This window comes from Scyliorhinus torazame, chromosome 25, assembly GCF_047496885.1.
Source record: "Scyliorhinus torazame isolate Kashiwa2021f chromosome 25, sScyTor2.1, whole genome shotgun sequence".
Taxonomy (NCBI): Eukaryota; Metazoa; Chordata; class Chondrichthyes; order Carcharhiniformes; family Scyliorhinidae; genus Scyliorhinus; species Scyliorhinus torazame.
Window position 1 is genome coordinate 10,458,810 of NC_092731.1, and position 21,649 is coordinate 10,480,458.

A 21,649-nucleotide genomic window follows, 5' to 3' on the forward strand; every position below is an offset into this window, starting at 1 on the left:
GATCAGTGTGAAGAGAGAGAGATGATCGGTTTGAAGAGAGAGGTGATCAGAGTGAATAGAGGGAGATGATCAGTGTGAAGAGAGAGAGAGATGGTCAGTGTGAAGAGAGAGAGATGATCACTGTGAAGAGAGAGAGATGATCAGTGTGAAGAGAGAGAGATGATCAGTGTGAAGAGAGAGAGATGATCAGTGTGAAGGAAGAGAGATGATCAGTGTGAAGAGAGAGGGAGATGATCAGTGTGAAGAGAGAAAGATGATCAGTGTGAAGAGAGAGAGATGATCAGTGTAAAGAGAGAGGTGATCAGAGTGAATAGAGGGAGATGATCAGTGTGAAGAGAGGGAGTTGATCAGTGTGAAGAGGGAGAGATTATCAGTGTGAAGGAAGAGAGATGATCAGTGTGAAGAGAGAGAGATGATCAGTGTGAAGAGAGAGGTGATCAGTGTGAAGGAAGAGAGATGATCAGTGTGAAGAGAGAGAGATGATCAGTGTGAAGAGAGAGGTGATCAGTGTGAAGAGAGAGAGATGATCAGCGTGAAGAGAGAGGTGATCAGTGTGAAGAGAGGGAGATGATCAGTGTGAAGAGAGAGAAATTATCAGTGTGAAGAGAGAGAGATGATCAGTGTGAAGAGAGAGAGATGATCAGTGTGAAGAGAGAGGTCATCAGAGTGAATAGAGGGAGATGATCAGTGTGAAGAGAGGCAGATGATCATTGTGAAGAGAGAGAGATGATCAGAGTGAAGAGAGGGAATGTGATCAGAATGAAGAGAGAGAGAGATGATCAGAGTGAAGAGAGGGAGATGATCAGTGTGAAGAGAGAGAGATGATCGGTTTGAAGAGAGAGGTGATCAGAGTGAATAGAGGGAGATGATCAGTGTGAAGAGAGAGAGAGATGGTCAGTGTGAAGAGAGAGAGATGATCACTGTGAAGAGAGAGAGATGATCAGTGTGAAGAGAGAGAGATGATCAGTGTGAAGAGAGAGAGATGATCAGTGTGAAGGAAGAGAGATGATCAGTGTGAAGAGAGAGGGAGATGATCAGTGTGAAGAGAGAAAGATGATCAGTGTGAAGAGAGAGAGATGATCAGTGTAAAGAGAGAGGTGATCAGAGTGAATAGAGGGAGATGATCAGTGTGAAGAGAGGGAGTTGATCAGTGTGAAGAGGGAGAGATTATCAGTGTGAAGGAAGAGAGATGATCAGTGTGAAGAGAGAGAGATGATCAGTGTGAAGAGAGAGGTGATCAGTGTGAAGGAAGAGAGATGATCAGTGTGAAGAGAGAGAGATGATCAGTGTGAAGAGAGAGGTGATCAGTGTGAAGAGAGAGAGATGATCAGCGTGAAGAGAGAGGTGATCAGTGTGAAGAGAGGGAGATGATCAGTGTGAAGAGAGAGAGATGATCAGTGTGAAGAGAGAGAGATGATCAGAGTGAAGAGATAGAGGGATGATCAGTGTGAAGAGAGGGAGATGATCAGTGTGAAGAGAGAGAGATGATCAGTGTGAAGAGAGGGAGGTGATCATTGTGAAGAGGGAGAGATGGACAGTGTGAAGAGAGAGAGATGATCAGAGTGAAGAGAGAGAGATAATCAGAGTGAAGAGAGAGAGAGATGATCAGTGTGAAGAGAGGGAGATGATCAGAGTAAAGAGAGGGTGAGATGATCAGTGTGAAGAGAGGGAGATGATCAGAGTAAAGAGAGGGAGAGATGATCAGTGTGAAGAGAGGGAGATGATCAGTGTGAAGAGAGAAAGAGAGATGATCAGTGTGAAGAGAGAGATGATCAGAGTGAAGGGAGGGAGATAATCAGAGTGAAGAGAGAGAGAGATGATCAGTGTGAAGAGAGGGAGATGATCAGAGTAAAGAGAGGGAGAGATGATCAGTGTGAAGAGAGGGAGATGATCAGTGTGAAGAGAGAGAGAGATGGTCAGTGTGAAGAGAGAGAGATGATCAGTGTGAAGAGAGAGAGTTGATCAGTGTGAAGAGAGAGAGAGATGATCAGTGTGAAGAGAGGGAGATGATCAGTGTGAAGAGAGAGAGATGATCAGTGTGAAGAGAGAGAGATGATCAGTGTGAAGGAAGAGAGATGATCAGTGTGAAGAGAGAGAGATGATCAGTGTGAAGGAAGAGAGATGATCAGTGTAAAGAGAGAGGTGATCAGAGTGAATAGAGGGAGATGATCAGTGTGAAGAGAGGGAGTTGATCAGTGTGAAGAGGGCGAGATTATCAGTGTGAAGGAAGAGAGATGATCAGTGTGAAGAGAGAGAGATGATCAGTGTGAAGAGAGTGGTGATCAGTGTGAAGGAAGAGAGATGATCAGTGTGAAGAGAGAGGTGATCAGTGTGAAGAGAGAGAGATGATCAGTGTGAAGAGAGAGATGATCAGTGTGAAGAGAGAGAGATGATCAGTGTGAAGAGAGAGAGATGATCAGTGTGAAGAGAGAGGTGATCAGTGTGAAGAGAGAGAGATGATCAGTGTGAAGAGAGAGATGATCAGTGTGAAGAGAGAGAGATGATCAGTGTGAAGAGAGAGAGATGATCAGTGTGAAGAGAGGGAGGTGATCATTGTGAGGGAGATGATCATTGCGAAGAGAGAGAGATGATCAGAGTGAAGAGAGGGAGATGATCAGAGTGAAGAGATAGAGGGATGATCAGTGTGAAGAGAGGGAATGTGATCAGGGTGAAGAGAGAAAGAGATGATCAGTGTGGAGAGAGAGAGATGATCAATGTGAAGAGAGGGAGATGATCAGTGTGAAGAGAGAGAGAGATGATCAATGTGAAGAGAGAGAGATGATCAGTGTGAAGAGAGAGAGAGATGATCAGTGTGAAGAGAGGGAGATGATCAGTGTGAAGAGAGAGAGAGATGATCAGTGTGAAGAGAGGGAGAGATGATCAGTGTGAAGAGAGAGAAATTATCAGTGTGAAGAGAGGGAGATGATCAGAGTGAAGAGATAGAGGGATGATGATCAGTGGGAAGAGAGAGAGAGAGGATCAGTGTGAAGAGAGGGAGATGATCAGTGTGAAGAGAGAGAGATGATCAGAGTGAAGAGAGGGAGATGATCAGTGTGAAGCGAGAGAGATGATCAGTGTGAAGAGAGAGAGATGATCAGAGTGAAGATAGAGAGAGATGATCAGTGTGAAGAGAGGGAGATGATCAGAGTGAAGAGAGGGAGATGATCAGTGTGAAGAGAGGGAGATGATCAGTGTGAAGAGAGAGAGATGATCAGAGTGAAGATAGAGAGAGATGATCAGTGTGAAGAGAGAGAGATGATCAGTGTGAAGAGAGAGAAATTATCAGTGTGAAGAGAGATCGATGATCAGTGTGAAGGAAGAGAGATGATCAGTGGGAAGAGAGAGAGAGAGGATCAGTGTGAAGAGAGGGAGATGATCAGTGTGGAGAGAGAGAAATTATCAGTGTGAAGAGAGATCGATGATCAGTATGAAGAGGGAGAGATGATCAGAGTGAAGAGAGAGAGATAATCAGAGTGAAGAGAGAGAGAGATGATCAGTGTGAAGAGAGGGAGATGATCAGAGTAAAGAGAGGGTGAGATGATCAGTGTGAAGAGAGGGAGATGATCAGAGTAAAGAGAGGGAGAGATGATCAGTGTGAAGAGAGGGAGATGATCAGTGTGAAGAGAGAAAGAGGGATGATCAGTGTGAAGAGAGAGATGATCAGAGTGAAGGGAGGGAGATAATCAGAGTGAAGAGAGAGAGAGATGATCAGTGTGAAGAGAGGGAGATGATCAGAGTAAAGAGAGGGAGATGATCAGTGTGAAGAGAGAGAGAGATGGTCAGTGTGAAGAGAGAGAGATGATCACTGTGAAGAGAGAGAGATGATCAGTGTGAAGAGAGAGAGATGATCAGTGTGAAGAGAGAGAGATGATCAGTGTGAAGGAAGAGAGATGATCAGTGTGAAGAGAGAGGGAGATGATCAGTGTGAAGAGAGAAAGATGATCAGTGTGAAGAGAGAGAGATGATCAGTGTAAAGAGAGAGGTGATCAGAGTGAATAGAGGGAGATGATCAGTGTGAAGAGAGGGAGTTGATCAGTGTGAAGAGGGAGAGATTATCAGTGTGAAGGAAGAGAGATGATCAGTGTGAAGAGAGAGAGATGATCAGTGTGAAGAGAGAGGTGATCAGTGTGAAGGAAGAGAGATGATCAGTGTGAAGAGAGAGAGATGATCAGTGTGAAGAGAGAGGTGATCAGTGTGAAGAGAGAGAGATGATCAGTGTGAAGAGAGAGGTGATCAGTGTGAAGAGAGGGAGATGATCAGTGTGAAGAGAGAGAGATGATCAGTGTGAAGAGAGAGAGATGATCAGAGTGAAGAGATAGAGGGATGATCAGTGTGAAGAGAGGGAGATGATCAGTGTGAAGAGAGAGAGATGATCAGTGTGAAGAGAGGGAGGTGATCATTGTGAAGAGGGAGAGATGGACAGTGTGAAGAGAGAGAGATGATCAGAGTGAAGAGAGAGAGATAATCAGAGTGAAGAGAGAGAGAGATGATCAGTGTGAAGAGAGGGAGATGATCAGAGTAAAGAGAGGGTGAGATGATCAGTGTGAAGAGAGGGAGATGATCAGAGTAAAGAGAGGGAGAGATGATCAGTGTGAAGAGAGGGAGATGATCAGTGTGAAGAGAGAAAGAGAGATGATCAGTGTGAAGAGAGAGATGATCAGAGTGAAGGGAGGGAGATAATCAGAGTGAAGAGAGAGAGAGATGATCAGTGTGAAGAGAGGGAGATGATCAGAGTAAAGAGAGGGAGATGATCAGTGTGAAGAGAGAGAGAGATGGTCAGTGTGAAGAGAGAGAGATGATCACTGTGAAGAGAGAGAGATGATCAGTGTGAAGAGAGAGAGATGATCAGTGTGAAGAGAGAGAGATGATCAGTGTGAAGGAAGAGAGATGATCAGTGTGAAGAGAGAGGGAGATGATCAGTGTGAAGAGAGAAAGATGATCAGTGTGAAGAGAGAGAGATGATCAGTGTAAAGAGAGAGGTGATCAGAGTGAATAGAGGGAGATGATCAGTGTGAAGAGAGGGAGTTGATCAGTGTGAAGAGGGAGAGATTATCAGTGTGAAGGAAGAGAGATGATCAGTGTGAAGAGAGAGAGATGATCAGTGTGAAGAGAGAGGTGATCAGTGTGAAGGAAGAGAGATGATCAGTGTGAAGAGAGAGAGATGATCAGTGTGAAGAGAGAGGTGATCAGTGTGAAGAGAGAGAGATGATCAGCGTGAAGAGAGAGGTGATCAGTGTGAAGAGAGGGAGATGATCAGTGTGAAGAGAGAGAGATGATCAGTGTGAAGAGAGAGAGATGATCAGAGTGAAGAGATAGAGGGATGATCAGTGTGAAGAGAGGGAGATGATCAGTGTGAAGAGAGAGAGATGATCAGTGTGAAGAGAGGGAGGTGATCATTGTGAAGAGGGAGAGATGGACAGTGTGAAGAGAGAGAGATGATCAGAGTGAAGAGAGAGAGATAATCAGAGTGAAGAGAGAGAGAGATGATCAGTGTGAAGAGAGGGAGATGATCAGAGTAAAGAGAGGGTGAGATGATCAGTGTGAAGAGAGGGAGATGATCAGAGTAAAGAGAGGGAGAGATGATCAGTGTGAAGAGAGGGAGATGATCAGTGTGAAGAGAGAAAGAGAGATGATCAGTGTGAAGAGAGAGATGATCAGAGTGAAGGGAGGGAGATAATCAGAGTGAAGAGAGAGAGAGATGATCAGTGTGAAGAGAGGGAGATGATCAGAGTAAAGAGAGGGAGATGATCAGTGTGAAGAGAGAGAGAGATGGTCAGTGTGAAGAGAGAGAGATGATCACTGTGAAGAGAGAGAGATGATCAGTGTGAAGAGAGAGAGATGATCAGTGTGAAGAGAGAGAGATGATCAGTGTGAAGGAAGAGAGATGATCAGTGTGAAGAGAGAGGGAGATGATCAGTGTGAAGAGAGAAAAATGATCAGTGTGAAGAGAGAGAGATGATCAGTGTAAAGAGAGAGGTGATCAGAGTGAATAGAGGGAGATGATCAGTGTGAAGAGAGGGAGTTGATCAGTGTGAAGAGGGAGAGATTATCAGTGTGAAGGAAGAGAGATGATCAGTGTGAAGAGAGAGAGATGATCAGTGTGAAGAGAGAGGTGATCAGTGTGAAGGAAGAGAGATGATCAGTGTGAAGAGAGAGAGATGATCAGTGTGAAGAGAGAGGTGATCAGTGTGAAGAGAGAGAGATGATCAGCGTGAAGAGAGAGGTGATCAGTGTGAAGAGAGGGAGATGATCAGTGTGAAGAGAGAGAGATGATCAGTGTGAAGAGAGAGAGATGATCAGAGTGAAGAGATAGAGGGATGATCAGTGTGAAGAGAGGGAGATGATCAGTGTGAAGAGAGAGAGATGATCAGTGTGAAGAGAGGGAGGTGATCATTGTGAAGAGGGAGAGATGGACAGTGTGAAGAGAGAGAGATGATCAGAGTGAAGAGAGAGAGATAATCAGAGTGAAGAGAGAGAGAGATGATCAGTGTGAAGAGAGTGAGATGATCAGAGTAAAGAGAGGGTGAGATGATCAGTGTGAAGAGAGGGAGATGATCAGAGTAAAGAGAGGGAGAGATGATCAGTGTGAAGAGAGGGAGATGATCAGTGTGAAGAGAGAAAGAGAGATGATCAGTGTGAAGAGAGAGATGATCAGAGTGAAGGGAGGGAGATAATCAGAGTGAAGAGAGAGAGAGATGATCAGTGTGAAGAGAGGGAGATGATCAGAGTAAAGAGAGGGAGAGATGATCAGTGTGAAGAGAGGGAGATGATCAGTGTGAAGAGAGAAAGAGAGATGGTCAGTGTGAAGAGAGAGAGATGATCAGTGTGAAGAGAGAGAGTTGATCAGAGTAAAGAGAGGGAGATGATCAGTGTGAAGAGAGAGAGATGATCAGTGTGAAGGAAGAGAGATGATCAGTGTGAAGAGAGAGAGATGATAAGTGTGAAGAGAGAGAGATGATCAGTGTGAAGAGAGGGAGAGATGATCAGTGTGAAGAGAGAGAGATGATCAGTGTGAAGGAAGAGAGATGATCAGTGTGAAGAGAGAGAGATGATCAGTGTGAAGAGAGAGAGATGATCAGTGTGAAGAGAGGGAGATGATCAGTGTGAAGAGTGGGAGAGATGATCAGTGTGAAGAGAGAGAGATGATCAGTGTGAAGGACGAGAGATGATCAGTGTGAAGAGAGAGAGATGATCAGTGTGAAGGAAGAGAGATGATCAGTGTGAAGAGAGAGAGATGATCAGTGTGAAGAGAGGGAGATGATCAGTGTGAAGAGAGAGAGAGATGATCAGTGTGAAGAGAGGGAGATGATCAGTGTGAAGAGAGGGAGATGATCAGTGTGAAGAGAGAGAGAGATGATCAGTGTGAAGAGAGGGAGATGATCAGTGTGAAGAGAGAGAGATGATCAGTGTGAAGAGAGAGAGATGATCAGTGTGAAGGAAGAGAGATGATCAGTGTGAAGAGAGAGAGATGATCAGTGTGAAGGAAGAGAGATGATCAGTGTAAAGAGAGAAGTGATCAGAGTGAATAGAGGGAGATGATCAGTGTGAAGAGAGGGAGATGATCAGTGTGAAGAGGGAGAGATTATCAGTGTGAAGGAAGAGAGATGATCAGTGTGAAGAGAGAGAGATGATCAGTGTGAAGAGGGAGAGATTATCAGTGTGAAGGAAGAGAGATGATCAGTGTGAAGAGAGAGAGATGATCAGTGTGAAGAGAGAGGTGATCAGTGTGAAGGAAGAGAGATGATCAGTGTGAAGAGAGAGAGATGATCAGTGTGAAGAGAGAGATGATCAGTGTGAAGAGAGAGAGATGATCAGTGTGAAGAGAGAGATGATCAGTGTGAAGAGAGAGGTGATCAGTGTGAAGAGAGAGAGATGATCAGTGTGAAGAGAGAGATGATCAGTGTGAAGAGAGAGAGATGATCAGTGTGAAGAGAGAGAGATGATCAGTGTGAAGAGAGAGGTGATCAGTGTGAAGAGAGAGAGATGATCAGTGTGAAGGAAGAGAGATGATCAGTGTGAAGAGAGAGAGATGGTCAGTGTGAAGAGAGAGATGATCAGTGTGAAGAGAGAGGTGATCAGTGTGAAGAGAGAGAGATGATCAGTGTGAAGAGAGAGATGATCAGTGTGAAGAGAGAGAGATGATCAGTGTGAAGAGAGAGAGATGATCAGTGTGAAGAGAGAGGTGATCAGTGTGAAGAGAGAGAGATGATCAGTGTGAAGAGAGAGATGATCAGTGTGAAGAGAGAGAGATGATCAGTGTGAAGAGAGAGAGATGATCAGTGTGAAGAGAGGGAGGTGATCATTGTGAGGGAGATGATCATTGCGAAGAGAGAGAGATGATCAGAGTGAAGAGAGGGAGATGATCAGAGTGAAGAGATAGAGGGATGATCAGTGTGAAGAGAGGGAATGTGATCAGGGTGAAGAGAGAAAGAGATGATCAGTGTAGAGAGAGAGAGATGATCAATGTGAAGAGAGGGAGATGATCAGTGTGAAGAGAGAGAGAGATGATCAATGTGAAGAGAGAGAGATGATCAGTGTGAAGAGAGAGAGAGATGATCAGTGTGAAGAGAGGGAGATGATCAGTGTGAAGAGAGAGAGAGATGATCAGTGTGAAGAGAGGGAGAGATGATCAGTGTGAAGAGAGAGAAATTATCAGTGTGAAGAGAGGGAGATGATCAGAGTGAAGAGATAGAGGGATGATGATCAGTGGGAAGAGAGCGAGAGAGGATCAGTGTGAAGAGAGGGAGATGATCAGTGTGAAGAGAGAGAGATGATCAGAGTGAAGAGAGGGAGATGATCAGTGTGAAGCGAGAGAGATGATCAGTGTGAAGAGAGAGAGATGATCAGAGTGAAGATAGAGAGAGATGATCAGTGTGAAGAGAGGGAGATGATCAGAGTGAAGAGAGGGAGATGATCAGTGTGAAGAGAGGGAGATGATCAGTGTGAAGAGAGAGAGATGATCAGAGTGAAGATAGACAGAGATGATCAGTGTGAAGAGAGAGAGATGATCAGTGTGAAGAGAGAGAAATTATCAGTGTGAAGAGAGATTGATGATCAGTGTGAAGGAAGAGAGATGATCAGTGGGAAGAGAGAGAGCGAGGATCAGTGTGAAGAGAGGGAGATGATCAGTGTGGAGAGAGAGAAATTATCAGTGTGAAGAGAGATCGATGATCAGTATGAAGAGGGAGAGATGATCAGTGTGAAGGAAGAGAGATGATCAGTGGGAAGAGAGAGAGAGAGGATCAGTGTGAAGAGAGGGAGATGATCAGTGTGGAGAGAGAGAGAGATGATCAGTGTGAAGTGAGAGAGATGATCAGTGTGAAGAGAGAGAGATGATCAGTGTGAAGAGAGAGAAATTATCAGTGTGAAGAGAGAGAGATGATCAGTGTGAAGAGAGAGAGATGATCAGTGTGAAGAGAGAGGTCATCAGAGTGAATAGAGGGAGATGATCAGTGTGAAGAGAGGCAGATGATCATTGTGAAGAGAGAGAGATGATCAGAGTGAAGAGAGGGAATGTGATCAGAATGAAGAGAGAGAGAGATGATCAGAGTGAAGAGAGGGAGATGATCAGTGTGAAGAGAGAGAGATGATCGGTTTGAAGAGAGAGATGATCAGAGTGAATAGAGGGAGATGATCAGTGTGAAGAGAGAGAGAGATGGTCAGTGTGAAGAGAGAGAGATGATCACTGTGAAGAGAGAGAGATGATCAGTGTGAAGAGAGAGAGATGATCAGTGTGAAGAGAGAGAGATGATCAGTGTGAAGGAAGAGAGATGATCAGTGTGAAGAGAGAGGGAGATGATCAGTGTGAAGAGAGAAAGATGATCAGTGTGAAGAGAGAGAGATGATCAGTGTAAAGAGAGAGGTGATCAGAGTGAATAGAGGGAGATGATCAGTGTGAAGAGAGGGAGTTGATCAGTGTGAAGAGGGAGAGATTATCAGTGTGAAGGAAGAGAGATGATCAGTGTGAAGAGAGAGAGATGATCAGTGTGAAGAGAGAGGTGATCAGTGTGAAGGAAGAGAGATGATCAGTGTGAAGAGAGAGAGATGATCAGTGTGAAGAGAGAGGTGATCAGTGTGAAGAGAGAGAGATTATCAGCGTGAAGGGAGAGGTGATCAGTGTGAAGAGAGGGAGATGATCAGTGTGAAGAGAGAGAGATGATCAGTGTGAAGAGAGAGAGATGATCAGAGTGAAGAGATAGAGGGATGATCAGTGTGAAGAGAGGGAGATGATCAGTGTGAAGAGAGAGAGATGATCAGTGTGAAGAGAGGGAGGTGATCATTGTGAGGGAGATGATCATTGCGAAGAGAGAGAGATGATCAGAGTGAAGAGAGGGAGATGATCAGAGTGAAGAGATAGAGGGATGATCAGTGTGAAGAGAGGGAATGTGATCAGGGTGAAGAGAGAAAGAGATGATCAGTGTGGAGAGAGAGAGATGATCAATGTGAAGAGAGGGAGATGATCAGTGTGAAGAGAGAGAGAGATGATCAATGTGAAGAGAGAGAGATGATCAGTGTGAAGAGAGGGAGATGATCGGTGTGAAGAGAGAGAGATGATCAGTGTGAAGAGAGAGAGAGATGATCAGTGTGAAGAGAGGGAGATGATCAGTTTGAAGAGAGAGAGAGATGATCAGTGTGAAGAGAGGGAGAGATGATCAGTGTGAAGAGAGAGAAATTATCAGTGTGAAGAGAGGGAGATGATCAGAGTGAAGAGATAGAGGGATGATCAGTGTGAAGAGAGGGAATGTGATCAGGGTGAAGAGAGAAAGAGATGATCAGTGTGGAGAGAGAGAGATGATCAATGTGAAGAGAGGGAGATGATCAGTGTGAAGAGAGAGAGAGATGATCAATGTGAAGAGAGAGAGATGATCAGTGTGAAGAGAGGGAGATGATCGGTGTGAAGAGAGAGAGATGATCAGTGTGAAGAGAGAGAGATGATCAGAGTGAAGAGAGAGAGAGATGATCAGTGTGAAGAGAGGGAGATGATCAGTGTGAAGAGAGAGAGGGATGATCAGCGTGAAGAGAGGGAATGTGATCAGAGTGAAGAGAGAGAGAGATGATCAGTGTGAACAGAGAGAGAGATGATCAGACTGAAGAGAGAGAGAGATGATCAGTGTGAAGAGAGGGAGATGATCAGAGTGAAGAGAGAGAGGGATGATCAGCGTGAAGAGAGGGAATGTGATCAGAGTGAAGAGAGAGAGACGATCAGTGTGAAGCGAGAGAGATGATCAGTGTGAAGAGAGAGAGATGATCAGAGTGAAGATAGAGAGAGATGATCAGTGTGAAGAGAGAGAGATGATCAGAGTGAAGAGAGGGAGATGATCAGTGTGAAGAGAGAGAAATTATCAGTGTGAAGAGAGATCGATGATCAGTATGAAGAGGGAGAGATGATCAGTGTGAAGGAAGAGAGATGATCAGTGGGAAGAGAGAGAGAGAGGATCAGTGTGAAGAGAGGGAGATGATCAGTGTGAAGAGAGAGAGATGATCAGAGTGAAGAGAGGGAGATGATCAGTGTGAAGCGAGAGAGATGATCAGTGTGAAGAGAGAGAGATGATCAGAGTGAAGATAGAGAGAGATGATCAGTGTGAAGAGAGGGAGATGATCAGTGTGAAGAGAGAGAGATGATCAGAGTGAAGAGAGGGAGATGATCAGTGTGAAGAGAGGGAGATGATCAGTGTGAAGAGAGAGAGATGATCAGAGTGAAGATAGAGAGAGATGATCAGTGTGAAGAGAGAGAGATGATCAGTGTGAAGAGAGAGAAATTATCAGTGTGAAGAGAGATCGATGATCAGTATGAAGAGGGAGAGATGATCAGTGTGAAGGAAGAGAGATGATCAGTGGGAAGAGAGAGAGAGAGGATCAGTGTGAAGAGAGGGAGATGATCAGTGTGGAGAGAGAGAGAGAGGATCAGTGTGAAGAGAGAGAGATGATCAGTGTGAAGAGAGAGAGATGATCAGTGTGAAGAGAGAGAGATGATCAGTGTGAAGTGAGAGAGATGATCAGTGTGAAGAGATAGAGATGATCAGTGTGAAGGAAGAGAGATGATCAGTGTGAAGAGAGAGACAGATGATCAGTGTGAAGAGAGAGGTCATCAGAGTGAATAGAGGGAGATGATCAGTGTGAAGAGAGGCAGATGATCAGTGTGAAGAGAGGGAGATGATCAGAGTGAAGAGAGAGAGATGATCAGTTTGAAGAGAGGGAGAGGATCAGTGTGAAGAGAGAGATATGATCAGTGTGAAGAGAGAGAGATGATCAGTGTGAAGAGAGAGCGATGATCAGTGTGAAGAGAGAGAGATGATCAGTGTGAAGAGAGGGAGAGATGATCAGTGTGAAGAGAGGGAGATGATCAGTGTGAAGAGAGGGAGATGATCAGTGTGAAGAGAGGGAGATGATCAGAGTGAAGAGAGAGAGAGATGATCAGTGTGAAGAGAGGGAGGGATGATCAGTGTGAAGAGAGGGAGATGATCAGTGTGAAGAGAGGGAGATGATCAGAGTGAAGAGAGGGAGATGATCAGTGTGAAGAGAGAGAGATGATCAGTTTGAAGAGAGGGAGAGGATCAGTGTGAAGAGAGAGAGATGATCAGTGTGAAGAGAGAGAGATGATCAGTGTGAAGAGAGAGAGATGATCAGTGTGAAGAGAGAGATGATCAGTGTGAAGAGAGATCGATGATCAGTATGAAGAGAGAGAGATATGCGTGGTCTGAAGAGAGAGAAATTATCAGTGTGAAGAGAGAGAGATGATCAGTGTGAAGATGGAGAGATTATCAGTGTGAAGGAAGAGAGATGATCAGTGTGAAGAGAGGCAGATGATCAGTGTGAAGAGAGAGAGAGATGATCAGTGTGAAGAGAGGGAGATGATCAGTGTGAAGAGAGGGAGATGATCAGTGTGAAGAGAGAGAGATGATCTGTGTGAAGAGAGAGAGATGATCAGAGTGAAGAGAGAGAGAGATGATCAGTGTGAAGAGAGAGAGATGATCAGAGTGAAGAGAGAGAGAGATGATCAGTGTGAAGAGAGTCGATGATCAGTATGAAGAGAGAGAGATATGCGTGGTGTGAAGAGAGAGAAATTATCAGTGTGAAGAGAGAGAGATGATCAGTGTGAAGAGAGAGAGATGATCAGTGTGAAGAGAGAGGTCATCAGAGTGAATAGAGGGAGATGATCAGTGTGAAGAGAGGCAGATGATCATTGTGAAGAGAGAGAGATGATCAGAGTGAAGAGAGGGAATGTGATCAGAATGAAGAGAGAGAGAGATGATCAGAGTGAAGAGAGGGAGATGATCAGTGTGAAGAGAGAGAGATGATCGGTTTGAAGAGAGAGGTGATCAGAGTGAATAGAGGGAGATGATCAGTGTGAAGAGAGAGAGAGATGGTCAGTGCGAAGAGAGAGAGATGATCACTGTGAAGAGAGCGAGATGATTAGTGTGAAGAGAGAGAGATGATCAGAGTGAAGAGAGGGAGATGATCAGTGTGAAGAGAGAGAGATGATTAGTGTGAAGAGAGAGAGATGATCAGAGTGAAGAGAGAGAGATGATCACTGTGAAGAGAGCGAGATGATTAGTGTGAAGAGAGAGAGATGATCAGTGTGAAGAGAGAGAGAGGATCAGAGTGAAGAGAGAGAGAGATGATCATTGTGAGGAGAGGGAGATGATCAGTGTGAAGAGAGAGAGAGATGATCAGTGTGGAGAGAGGGAGATGATCAGTGTGAAGAGAGAGAGATGATCAGTGTGAAGAGAGAGAGATGATCAGTGTGAAGAGAGAGAGAGATGATCAGTGCGAAGAGAGAGAGATGATCAGTGTGAAGAGAGAGAGATGATCAGTGTGAAGAGAGAGAGAGATGATCAGTGTGATGAGAGGGAGAGGATCAGTGTGAAGATAGTTTTTGATACCCAGATCTCTGAGCTAACTTTCAGAAAGGGCAAGCTGGTATAATGGGATCTTCGATACCTGTTACATGTGAAATAAAACCTCAGGGGGTTGACTGTCGAGTACTCTTTGTAATGGCCAAGCGTGCCATTTAGCTCGAGGACAGTTAGAATTGGGAAACTAATGTCATTTGATAACCTGCGGAATGAAGCTTTGTGCGAATTCTTGGGGAAACGTTGTCAATCCGTCACACTCACAGATAGGTGTGAATGTAAAGAACAAATGGAAGACATTGATCAATGTGTGATCTGCTCGATGCGATTAAAAACGACCACAACCACTTGCCCAATTAACACATCTCCGGGAGGGAGAGGGTTTGTTTATTCCGCCTGTTCTCCAGGAGGATTTCCCCTTCCCTTCTCACTGATCACCCCCGGCCTGTCCTGACTCGCCCCGCAACCTAACAGCCCGGAGCAACAGGAACAGGAGCAATCCTCACACAGCACCAGCCCTCTCTCTCCAGCTGAAACCCCGCAACTGGGCGCTAAACACCCCAGATCCACGACTGGATCTCAACAATATCCCTGCACGCCAGCACAGAGCCCCGAGAAACAGAAAACTTCAACAATCCCAGTGCACTTGCTGTGTTTTACTGGGAGGCATAACAGAACGGCTTGTACAGGAACCTTGTCCTATAGTCAAACCCTCCAACATTAATAAATATCGGATATTCAGTATTTATAAATGCAGGAAATCAGAGTTCGTCTCTAAGTTCCGGCTATTTGGGACAACTCTCTGCTGATGCAGACTATGTTAACCATATTAAACTTGCTTTAAACGGATTTTAAACAGCCAGGACTGTATTTAAAAAGAGGAATAAAAGTTCATTTCGCTGCTTAGACGGATTTACAACAAGGAAACAGAGCGGGGTGAACGAGCTCTCCCCTCTGGAGCTGCTTACCAGGGTCCTGTCGAAGCGATGGGGTTTTGAAGCTGCGGAGAGACCGACCACGTCAATGGCCAGCAGGATGAGAGAGAGAGGAGACATCCCGCAGAGAGAGGGAGGGAGGGAGAGAGAGATTCCCCGGGAACACACCGTGTCAGTTTCCACCTTTAGTCACAGTCTCCTCGCCTTGTCAGTTTCAGCGTGAAGTTTCAGGAATGGATCGCTGGGGTTGTCTTTCTCTGTCTCTCCCTCCTCTCCCTGTGAAGGCTGTTGGTCCAATTCAGCCTCACCCCCCACCCCCACCCACCCCCCACCCCTGCCAGTCCCGATATCCACACTCCCAGCTCCCTCTCCAAGGTGATCGCTGCCACTTTTTACGGAACTGTTTGGAATCAGTCCACCCCACGTGGAGACAGAGCAAATCCCCACCCACCGACCCAACCCCGCCTCCCATTGTGGGGAAAGCCGTCTCACCCCTCAACTCATTCCAAATCCCGGCTAAACCCCGCCTAGTGACCCCCCAAAAAAGCCCTTTCCCCACCTGGATTTGAATCTAATCTCCTCACAACACTGTACACGTCCCCACAGCCACACCGCTCAAACTCCCTGTTCAAACTTCCCTCTTCCCACCAATACACATTGCCAACCGAGAAATGGTGCCTTTGCATTGATGTGGCGCCGCTCACATCGCCATAACGCACCAACTGTTCTCTGGCATTGCTCTCCTTTCACCTCAAAGGCCCCCCACAACCCTTTCCTTCTCCCCTCCCCCCCCCCCCCCCCCCTCCCCCCTCCAACAGTAAGAAGTCTGACAACACCAGTTTAAAGTCCAACAGCTTTGTTTGGAATCACTAGCTTTCGGAGCACTGCTCCTCTCTCAGGTGAGTGCACTCACTTGAAAGGGTGTCCTCTGCCTGGAGTCCCCTGTCACTGAGCGTAATGTTTCAAGAAGGCCCCTCCCTGATCAATATAATCAGTCCCAATGCCCCAGGGTTTGGAGAGGAGGCAGCCAGCCCTGGATTCTGCTCCGGATCTGTAACTAATCCCTGCAGAAGTTTGTGCAGATATCAGATGAGGGCAAGGCTGGGTTACCCGCCACCTAGTACCATCCCACCCCACTCCACCTCCATCCGCAATCAGTCCGCTCCAGACATTTGGGAAGGGAAGGTCTGCCCTGGTGTACGTGAAACCAAATGTCCAAGCAAAGGAACTTCACCCCAGGAAAGGAAAGGACAAATAGAGAAATGGTCACCCACAAAAAAACACATGTTTTCAAAATAAATTCTCAATTCCCTGTAAGTTTCCCTCACGAGTAATGCCCGCCCATGTTGAACGTGGCCACCAGGACAATTCCACTCAAACCTGGCACTCAGTAATTACAAACACAAAAGCTTCAATCGCCCTTTTCCTGTCTGTGAACGGGATTAATGTGAAAAAATGTTGAGGATGTTCCAAATCAGGTGCTGGGTTTGTTTGGAGGGCTGGAGTACCAAGGGAATAAGCTTTAGTGAGGGGGTTAAACCCTCTTTGGACCCCCGACAATTCTTTATTCCAATCCCTGCCCATAAAGAGACAGGTTGACTGGGCTGTGTGCGTGTTGAGAATTGCTAGCACAAGCCTCGAGTCTCCATGTCCTGGCGTGTAGATGCATCAATCTTTCACACCACCTGCATTCATTTATCTTTAATCTTTATAGTCATCTTTTTTTAAATAAATTGGGTTAGAAAATGCTTGCTCTAGGCTTGAAGAACCCCCGCCAATGTTTTCACACTGAGATCCTGGGATCATTCCACCAGCCTTCCTTTCGTCTAAAAAGAGATCCTTCCATTCCCATCCCGAAATATGGGCCCAAATTTTCATGCCTCCCATCCCTGTCAGAACTGAGGCTTTGGGAATGGTGGGCAGGACTGGTTTCCAGCATTCCTGCCCAATTTCCCATTTCCAGCAATTTTGGCCAGTCCAGGATAAAGGTGCAGACAGCTATGACCATCTCCTACAAGAGAGGATCTAATCACTGCCTCTTGACCATCACTGAATCCACCCATAATCAACATCCTGGGGGTTACCATTGATCAGAAGCTGAACTGGACTAGTCACATTAGTGACTACAGGGCAGCACGTTGGCGCAAGTGGTTAGCACGGTTGCCTCACGGCGCCGAGGTCCCAGGTTCGATTCTGGCTCTGGGTCACTGTCCGTGTGGCGTTTGCACATTCTCCCCGTATTTGCGTGGGTTTCACCCCCACAATCCCCAAAAATGTGCAGGATAGGTGGATTGGCCACGCTAAATTGCCCCTTAATTGGAAAAAATGAATTGGATACTCTAAATTTATATTTTTTTAAAATTAAAAATACTGTGGCTACCAGGGCAGGTCAAAGGCTAGGGATCCTACAGCGAGTAACTCACCTCCTGACCCCCCAAAACCTGTCCACCATCTACAAGGCACAAGTTAGGAGTGTGATGGAATACTCTCCACTTGCCTGGATGAGTGCAGCTCCAACAACACTCAAGAAGCTCAACTCCATCCAGGAAAAAGCAGCCCCGCTTGATTGCGCCCCCTCCCACAAACATTCAAACCACCAGCGACGAACCGTGGCAGCCGTGTGTACCATCTACAAGATGCACTGCAGGAACTCACCAAGGTTCCTTAGACAGCACCTTCCAAACCCACGACCACTACCATCTAGAAGGACAAGAGCAGCAGATACCTGGGAACCCCACCACCTGGAGTCATTCATCATCCTGACTTGGAAATATATCGGCCGTTCCTTCACTGTCACTGGGACAAAATCCTGGAACTCCCTCTCTAACAGCGCAGTGGGTGTACCTACACATGAAGAACTGCAGCGGTTTAAGAAGGCAGCTCACCACCGCCTTCTGAAGGGCAATTAGGGATGGGCAATAAATGCTGGCCTAACCAGAGACAGCCACATCCCATAAATGAATTTTTAAAAAGCCAGCCCACACCTTCCACCCTTACTGGCTCCACCCCAGGGGTAGGCGTTTCAATCCACAGCCCCCTTCCCATTTTGATGGAGTCAGGGCCGTCCCTTTCATAGAAGTAGATCGTGGTACCTCAGAGGAGTCTTTAGCCACAGGTAACCCCTTTGGCAACAAGAGGTAACCATTAAACATCCCCTTTCAAATACATTGCCCCACTTCCCTTCCCATGAAGTTGTCATTCAATCATAGCACTTATAGTATCAATGTTAGAAGATTTGAACCACTTCAAAGCTCTTAATCTTGTGTGAACACACAAGGCATCGAAAAACAACCAAAAGAATAACTTACTACAAGGTAGCAAAGATATCAATCGAACAAAGCTTGCACTCTTCTCTGCAGCGGTGTCAACGTTACAGACTGAACTAAGTGCATTAGGAACACAAACTCAGCTAAGCATTCATAATGAGTCCATCTGGCAACTGTATCAACAAAACACACTGAGCAGAGGGCCAAACATCTGATTTTCCAGAGATAGAGGCATGGATGGGCATGGAGGGTATGTGAGTGCATGCAGGTGGCATAGAGTATATGGGGGAGGGGACATGGAGGGAGCATGGGGGCAGGTGTGGAGGTGAGGGTAAGGGCTTGAGGACCTGAGCATCATGATTACAACAGAATAGATAGAGGCGGGCCTTCTAGCCGACTGCCTGCCTCTTGTTGCTGCCTCGGGCATTCTTCCAGAGGTAGTGGCCTGACTCCATCCTACCCATGTAGGAAACCTGGCAGTTAATGTTCACACGGCAAACTTCCATGGACAACAATTAGATAAATAATCAGATCATTTTTTTTCATAATATTAGTCGAGTGATAAATATTATCAAGAATTCCAGGCTATTCTACAGGATAGTGCCATGAGATCTTGATCCACCCAAGAGGGTTCAATATCTCATCCAAAATCTCTGAAAGCATAGCACTCTTTCAGCACTGTGCTGGAGTGTCAGCCTGCAGTGTGTGTTAAAGTCACGTGGAGATGAATCTAAAGATGACTTCAGCACAAAGAACTGCACCTATTGGAGGCCACAAACATAGAAACAAGCAGGGATCGACCCCACATCAAGCCCCAAGTGGACTCCAAGTTTGGCAAATGAGAAGAATGAAGCCACCTGCAACCCTGGGTCTGCTTTACAGTCTCAACATCAAATTGTACATAAAGAAATATACAATTTGTCACAATGGTCGTCATTGCTGTCATGACAATTGGCATTCAGGATGTTTCAAAGAGACTCACAGTAAATTACTTCAAAGTGTGGGCACTGTTGTGTAGGATCATAGGAACAGAATGAGCCCATTCAGCCCCTCAAGCCTGTTCTGCTATCCAATTGGATCATGACTGATCACTGCCTTCATATTTTGCATCTCAATTAGTTCGCCCCTTAATCTCTAAACTCTTAAGAAATACAACCTTTGTCTCTGAAACCTGTCCACACTTCTGGCCTCATGTATCATTCGTTGGCCTTCCAAAGCCAATATATCCTTCTTGAGGTGGGGTACTGTAAATCGAGTCTAACCAGGACCTCTTATAATTGCAATGGATAGGGCGGCGTGTGGCGCAGTGGTTAGCACTGGGATTGCGGCGCTGAGAACTTGGGTTCGAATCCCGGCCCCGGGTCACTGTCCGTGTGGAGTTTGCACATTCTCCCCGTGTCTGCGTGGGTTTCACCTCCACAACCCAAAGATGTGCAGGGTAGGCGGATCGGCCTCGCTTAATTTAAAAAATAATAAATAAAATAATTGGGTACTCTAAATTTTAAAAAAATAGTTGCAGTAGACTTCCGACCCCTTGTATTCCATCCTGCTTGGGATGAAGGCCAGCATTTTGTTAAATTATATTTGTACCCATACACTCATTTGGAACCTCTAAATCGCTCAGTGCCTTCACAGTTCATAGTTTCTCACCACATGAGAAAATGTTCTGATCCATCTTTCTTCCCGTTCTTTGATGCTAATTCTAAGAGTCAAAGAGACATTCCCTTTCTCCCTTTTAAGATCCTGTATGTGCAGTGAGTCAGATACCACCTTCAGTTTTCTAAGGTAACCCCTGGAGAGAAAAAGACTAGAAATGTCACAAGGTTTGTGATGAAAGGAAAATGAAACTGGTCAGAAATCGCTTGATTGAAGTAAATACGTTGGGTTCCTTTGGGATCAGGTTGATTTCCATCTGTCAGCCAGGTGACTGAAATCCAGTGGCGGAGTGGTCAGGCTACTGGAATTATAACCCAGCGCTTTTGAGTTCAAATCCCCATCGCTTGACTTGAGCACAGAGATCGCTGGCAGTCTGAAGCAGTGCTGAACTGTCAGAGGTGCTGTCATTGTGGTTGAGATGTTTGGGGGCTCTTTCTGTCCTCTCAGGTTGCCATACTGAGTTCAAAAGAGACCAGGGGAGTTATTCCTGTCATCTTCCCCAACATCACAGAGTGATCATCTGGTCATTATTGCATCGCTGTTTGCAGGAGCTTGTGATGCATCAATTTGCTGCTGCATTTTGTAAGCGTCAACAGTGACTACTCTGCAGAAGTTCTTCATTGGCTGTTTGTTAAGTGTTTTGAGATGCCTGGTAGCCTGAAGAACACTCTAGAATTGCAAGTATTCCTAACAACGATAATAATCTTTATTCGTGTCACAAATAGGCTTACATTAACACTGCAATGAAGTTACTGTGAAAATCCCCTACACTCCGGCGCCTGTTCGGGTACACTGAGGGAGAATTCAGAATGTCCAAATTACCTAACAAACACACCTTTCGGGACTTGTGGGAGGAAATTGGAGCACCCGGAGGAAACCCACAGGGAGAACGTGCAGACTCCGCACAGACAGTGAGCCAAGTCGGGAATCAAACCTAGGTCCCTGGCATTGTGAAACAACTGTTGCTAACCACTGTGCTACCATGCTACCTTATATACAGGGCTCCAGTCTCACATCTCTTAATTGTTGTATCAAGCTGCGTGTAGTTTGAGAAGACTGACCACCTATTCAGGGTAGCAAGGGATAGGTAACAAATGGCAGCCTGGTCTTGTCCTGAGATTAAATCAATAAATAAATGTAATGAGTCTACCTTCTTCGATGCTTAAAGAAAGACTAATGTTTATTTGGCAGCTGATCACATCACTCCGAGATCTCACAAGTTACTTTATATTACAATGTATTATGGTGATCTGAAGTGTATAGGGCAACTTGTTCATACAAAGATGAACCATACAATAGCTGGGTCAATTTGAATGCAGCAAGATCACACAAACAAAAATGAAGTTAAAATAAATATTTGCGTTTATTTGGCACCTTTCATAGCTTCAGAACATCCCAAATTGCTTAACAGGCAATGAAGTACATTTTAAAGTGTATTCACTGTTGGAATGTAGGAAACACGGCAGCCAATTTGCACACAGCAAGCTCCCACGCCCAGCAATGTGATAACTCGATGGGCCGAATGGCCTCCTTCTACACTGTATGTGTAGGGCAATATATGAATTCCAAAAATAATTGAATACCAAAAGGATGAGTATTTCTGGTTAGCAGGGCTCTGGGGGGGGGGGGGGGGGGTTTAACTATCAGGTGATCATATAAACCCTACAGTGCAGAAGGAGGTCATTCGTCCCATCGAGTCTGCACCGACCCTCTGAAAGAGCATCCTAACAAGGCCCACGCCTCCATCCTATCCCCGTACACAACCTATCCTTTTTGGACACTAAGGGGCAATTTGGCATGACCAATCCACCTAACCTGCACACCTTCGGACTGTGGGAGGAAACCGGATTAATGAATAGGGGATAATTCCCCTATTCTTTTTCAAAATAGTACCATAGGATGTTTTACATTCACCAGATGGGACAGATAGTGCCACCGC

At 45.6% G+C, this 21,649-nt stretch overlaps 1 protein-coding gene across 2 annotated transcripts in view; it reads right to left on the reverse strand.

Moving 5' to 3' along the window:
* LOC140402307 (SPARC-related modular calcium-binding protein 1-like) overlaps positions 1-15,084 on the reverse strand; it is a 300,157-nt gene extending 285,073 nt beyond the window's left edge. For both annotated transcript variants that reach the window (XM_072489986.1, XM_072489985.1), the window contains exon 1: positions 14,822-15,084. In XM_072489986.1, the coding sequence (XP_072346087.1) occupies positions 14,822-14,908 (87 nt within the window). In that variant the 5' untranslated portion in view covers positions 14,909-15,084. The remainder of the gene's footprint in view (positions 1-14,821) is intronic.
* Between the last annotated feature and the right edge of the window lie 6,565 nt (positions 15,085-21,649).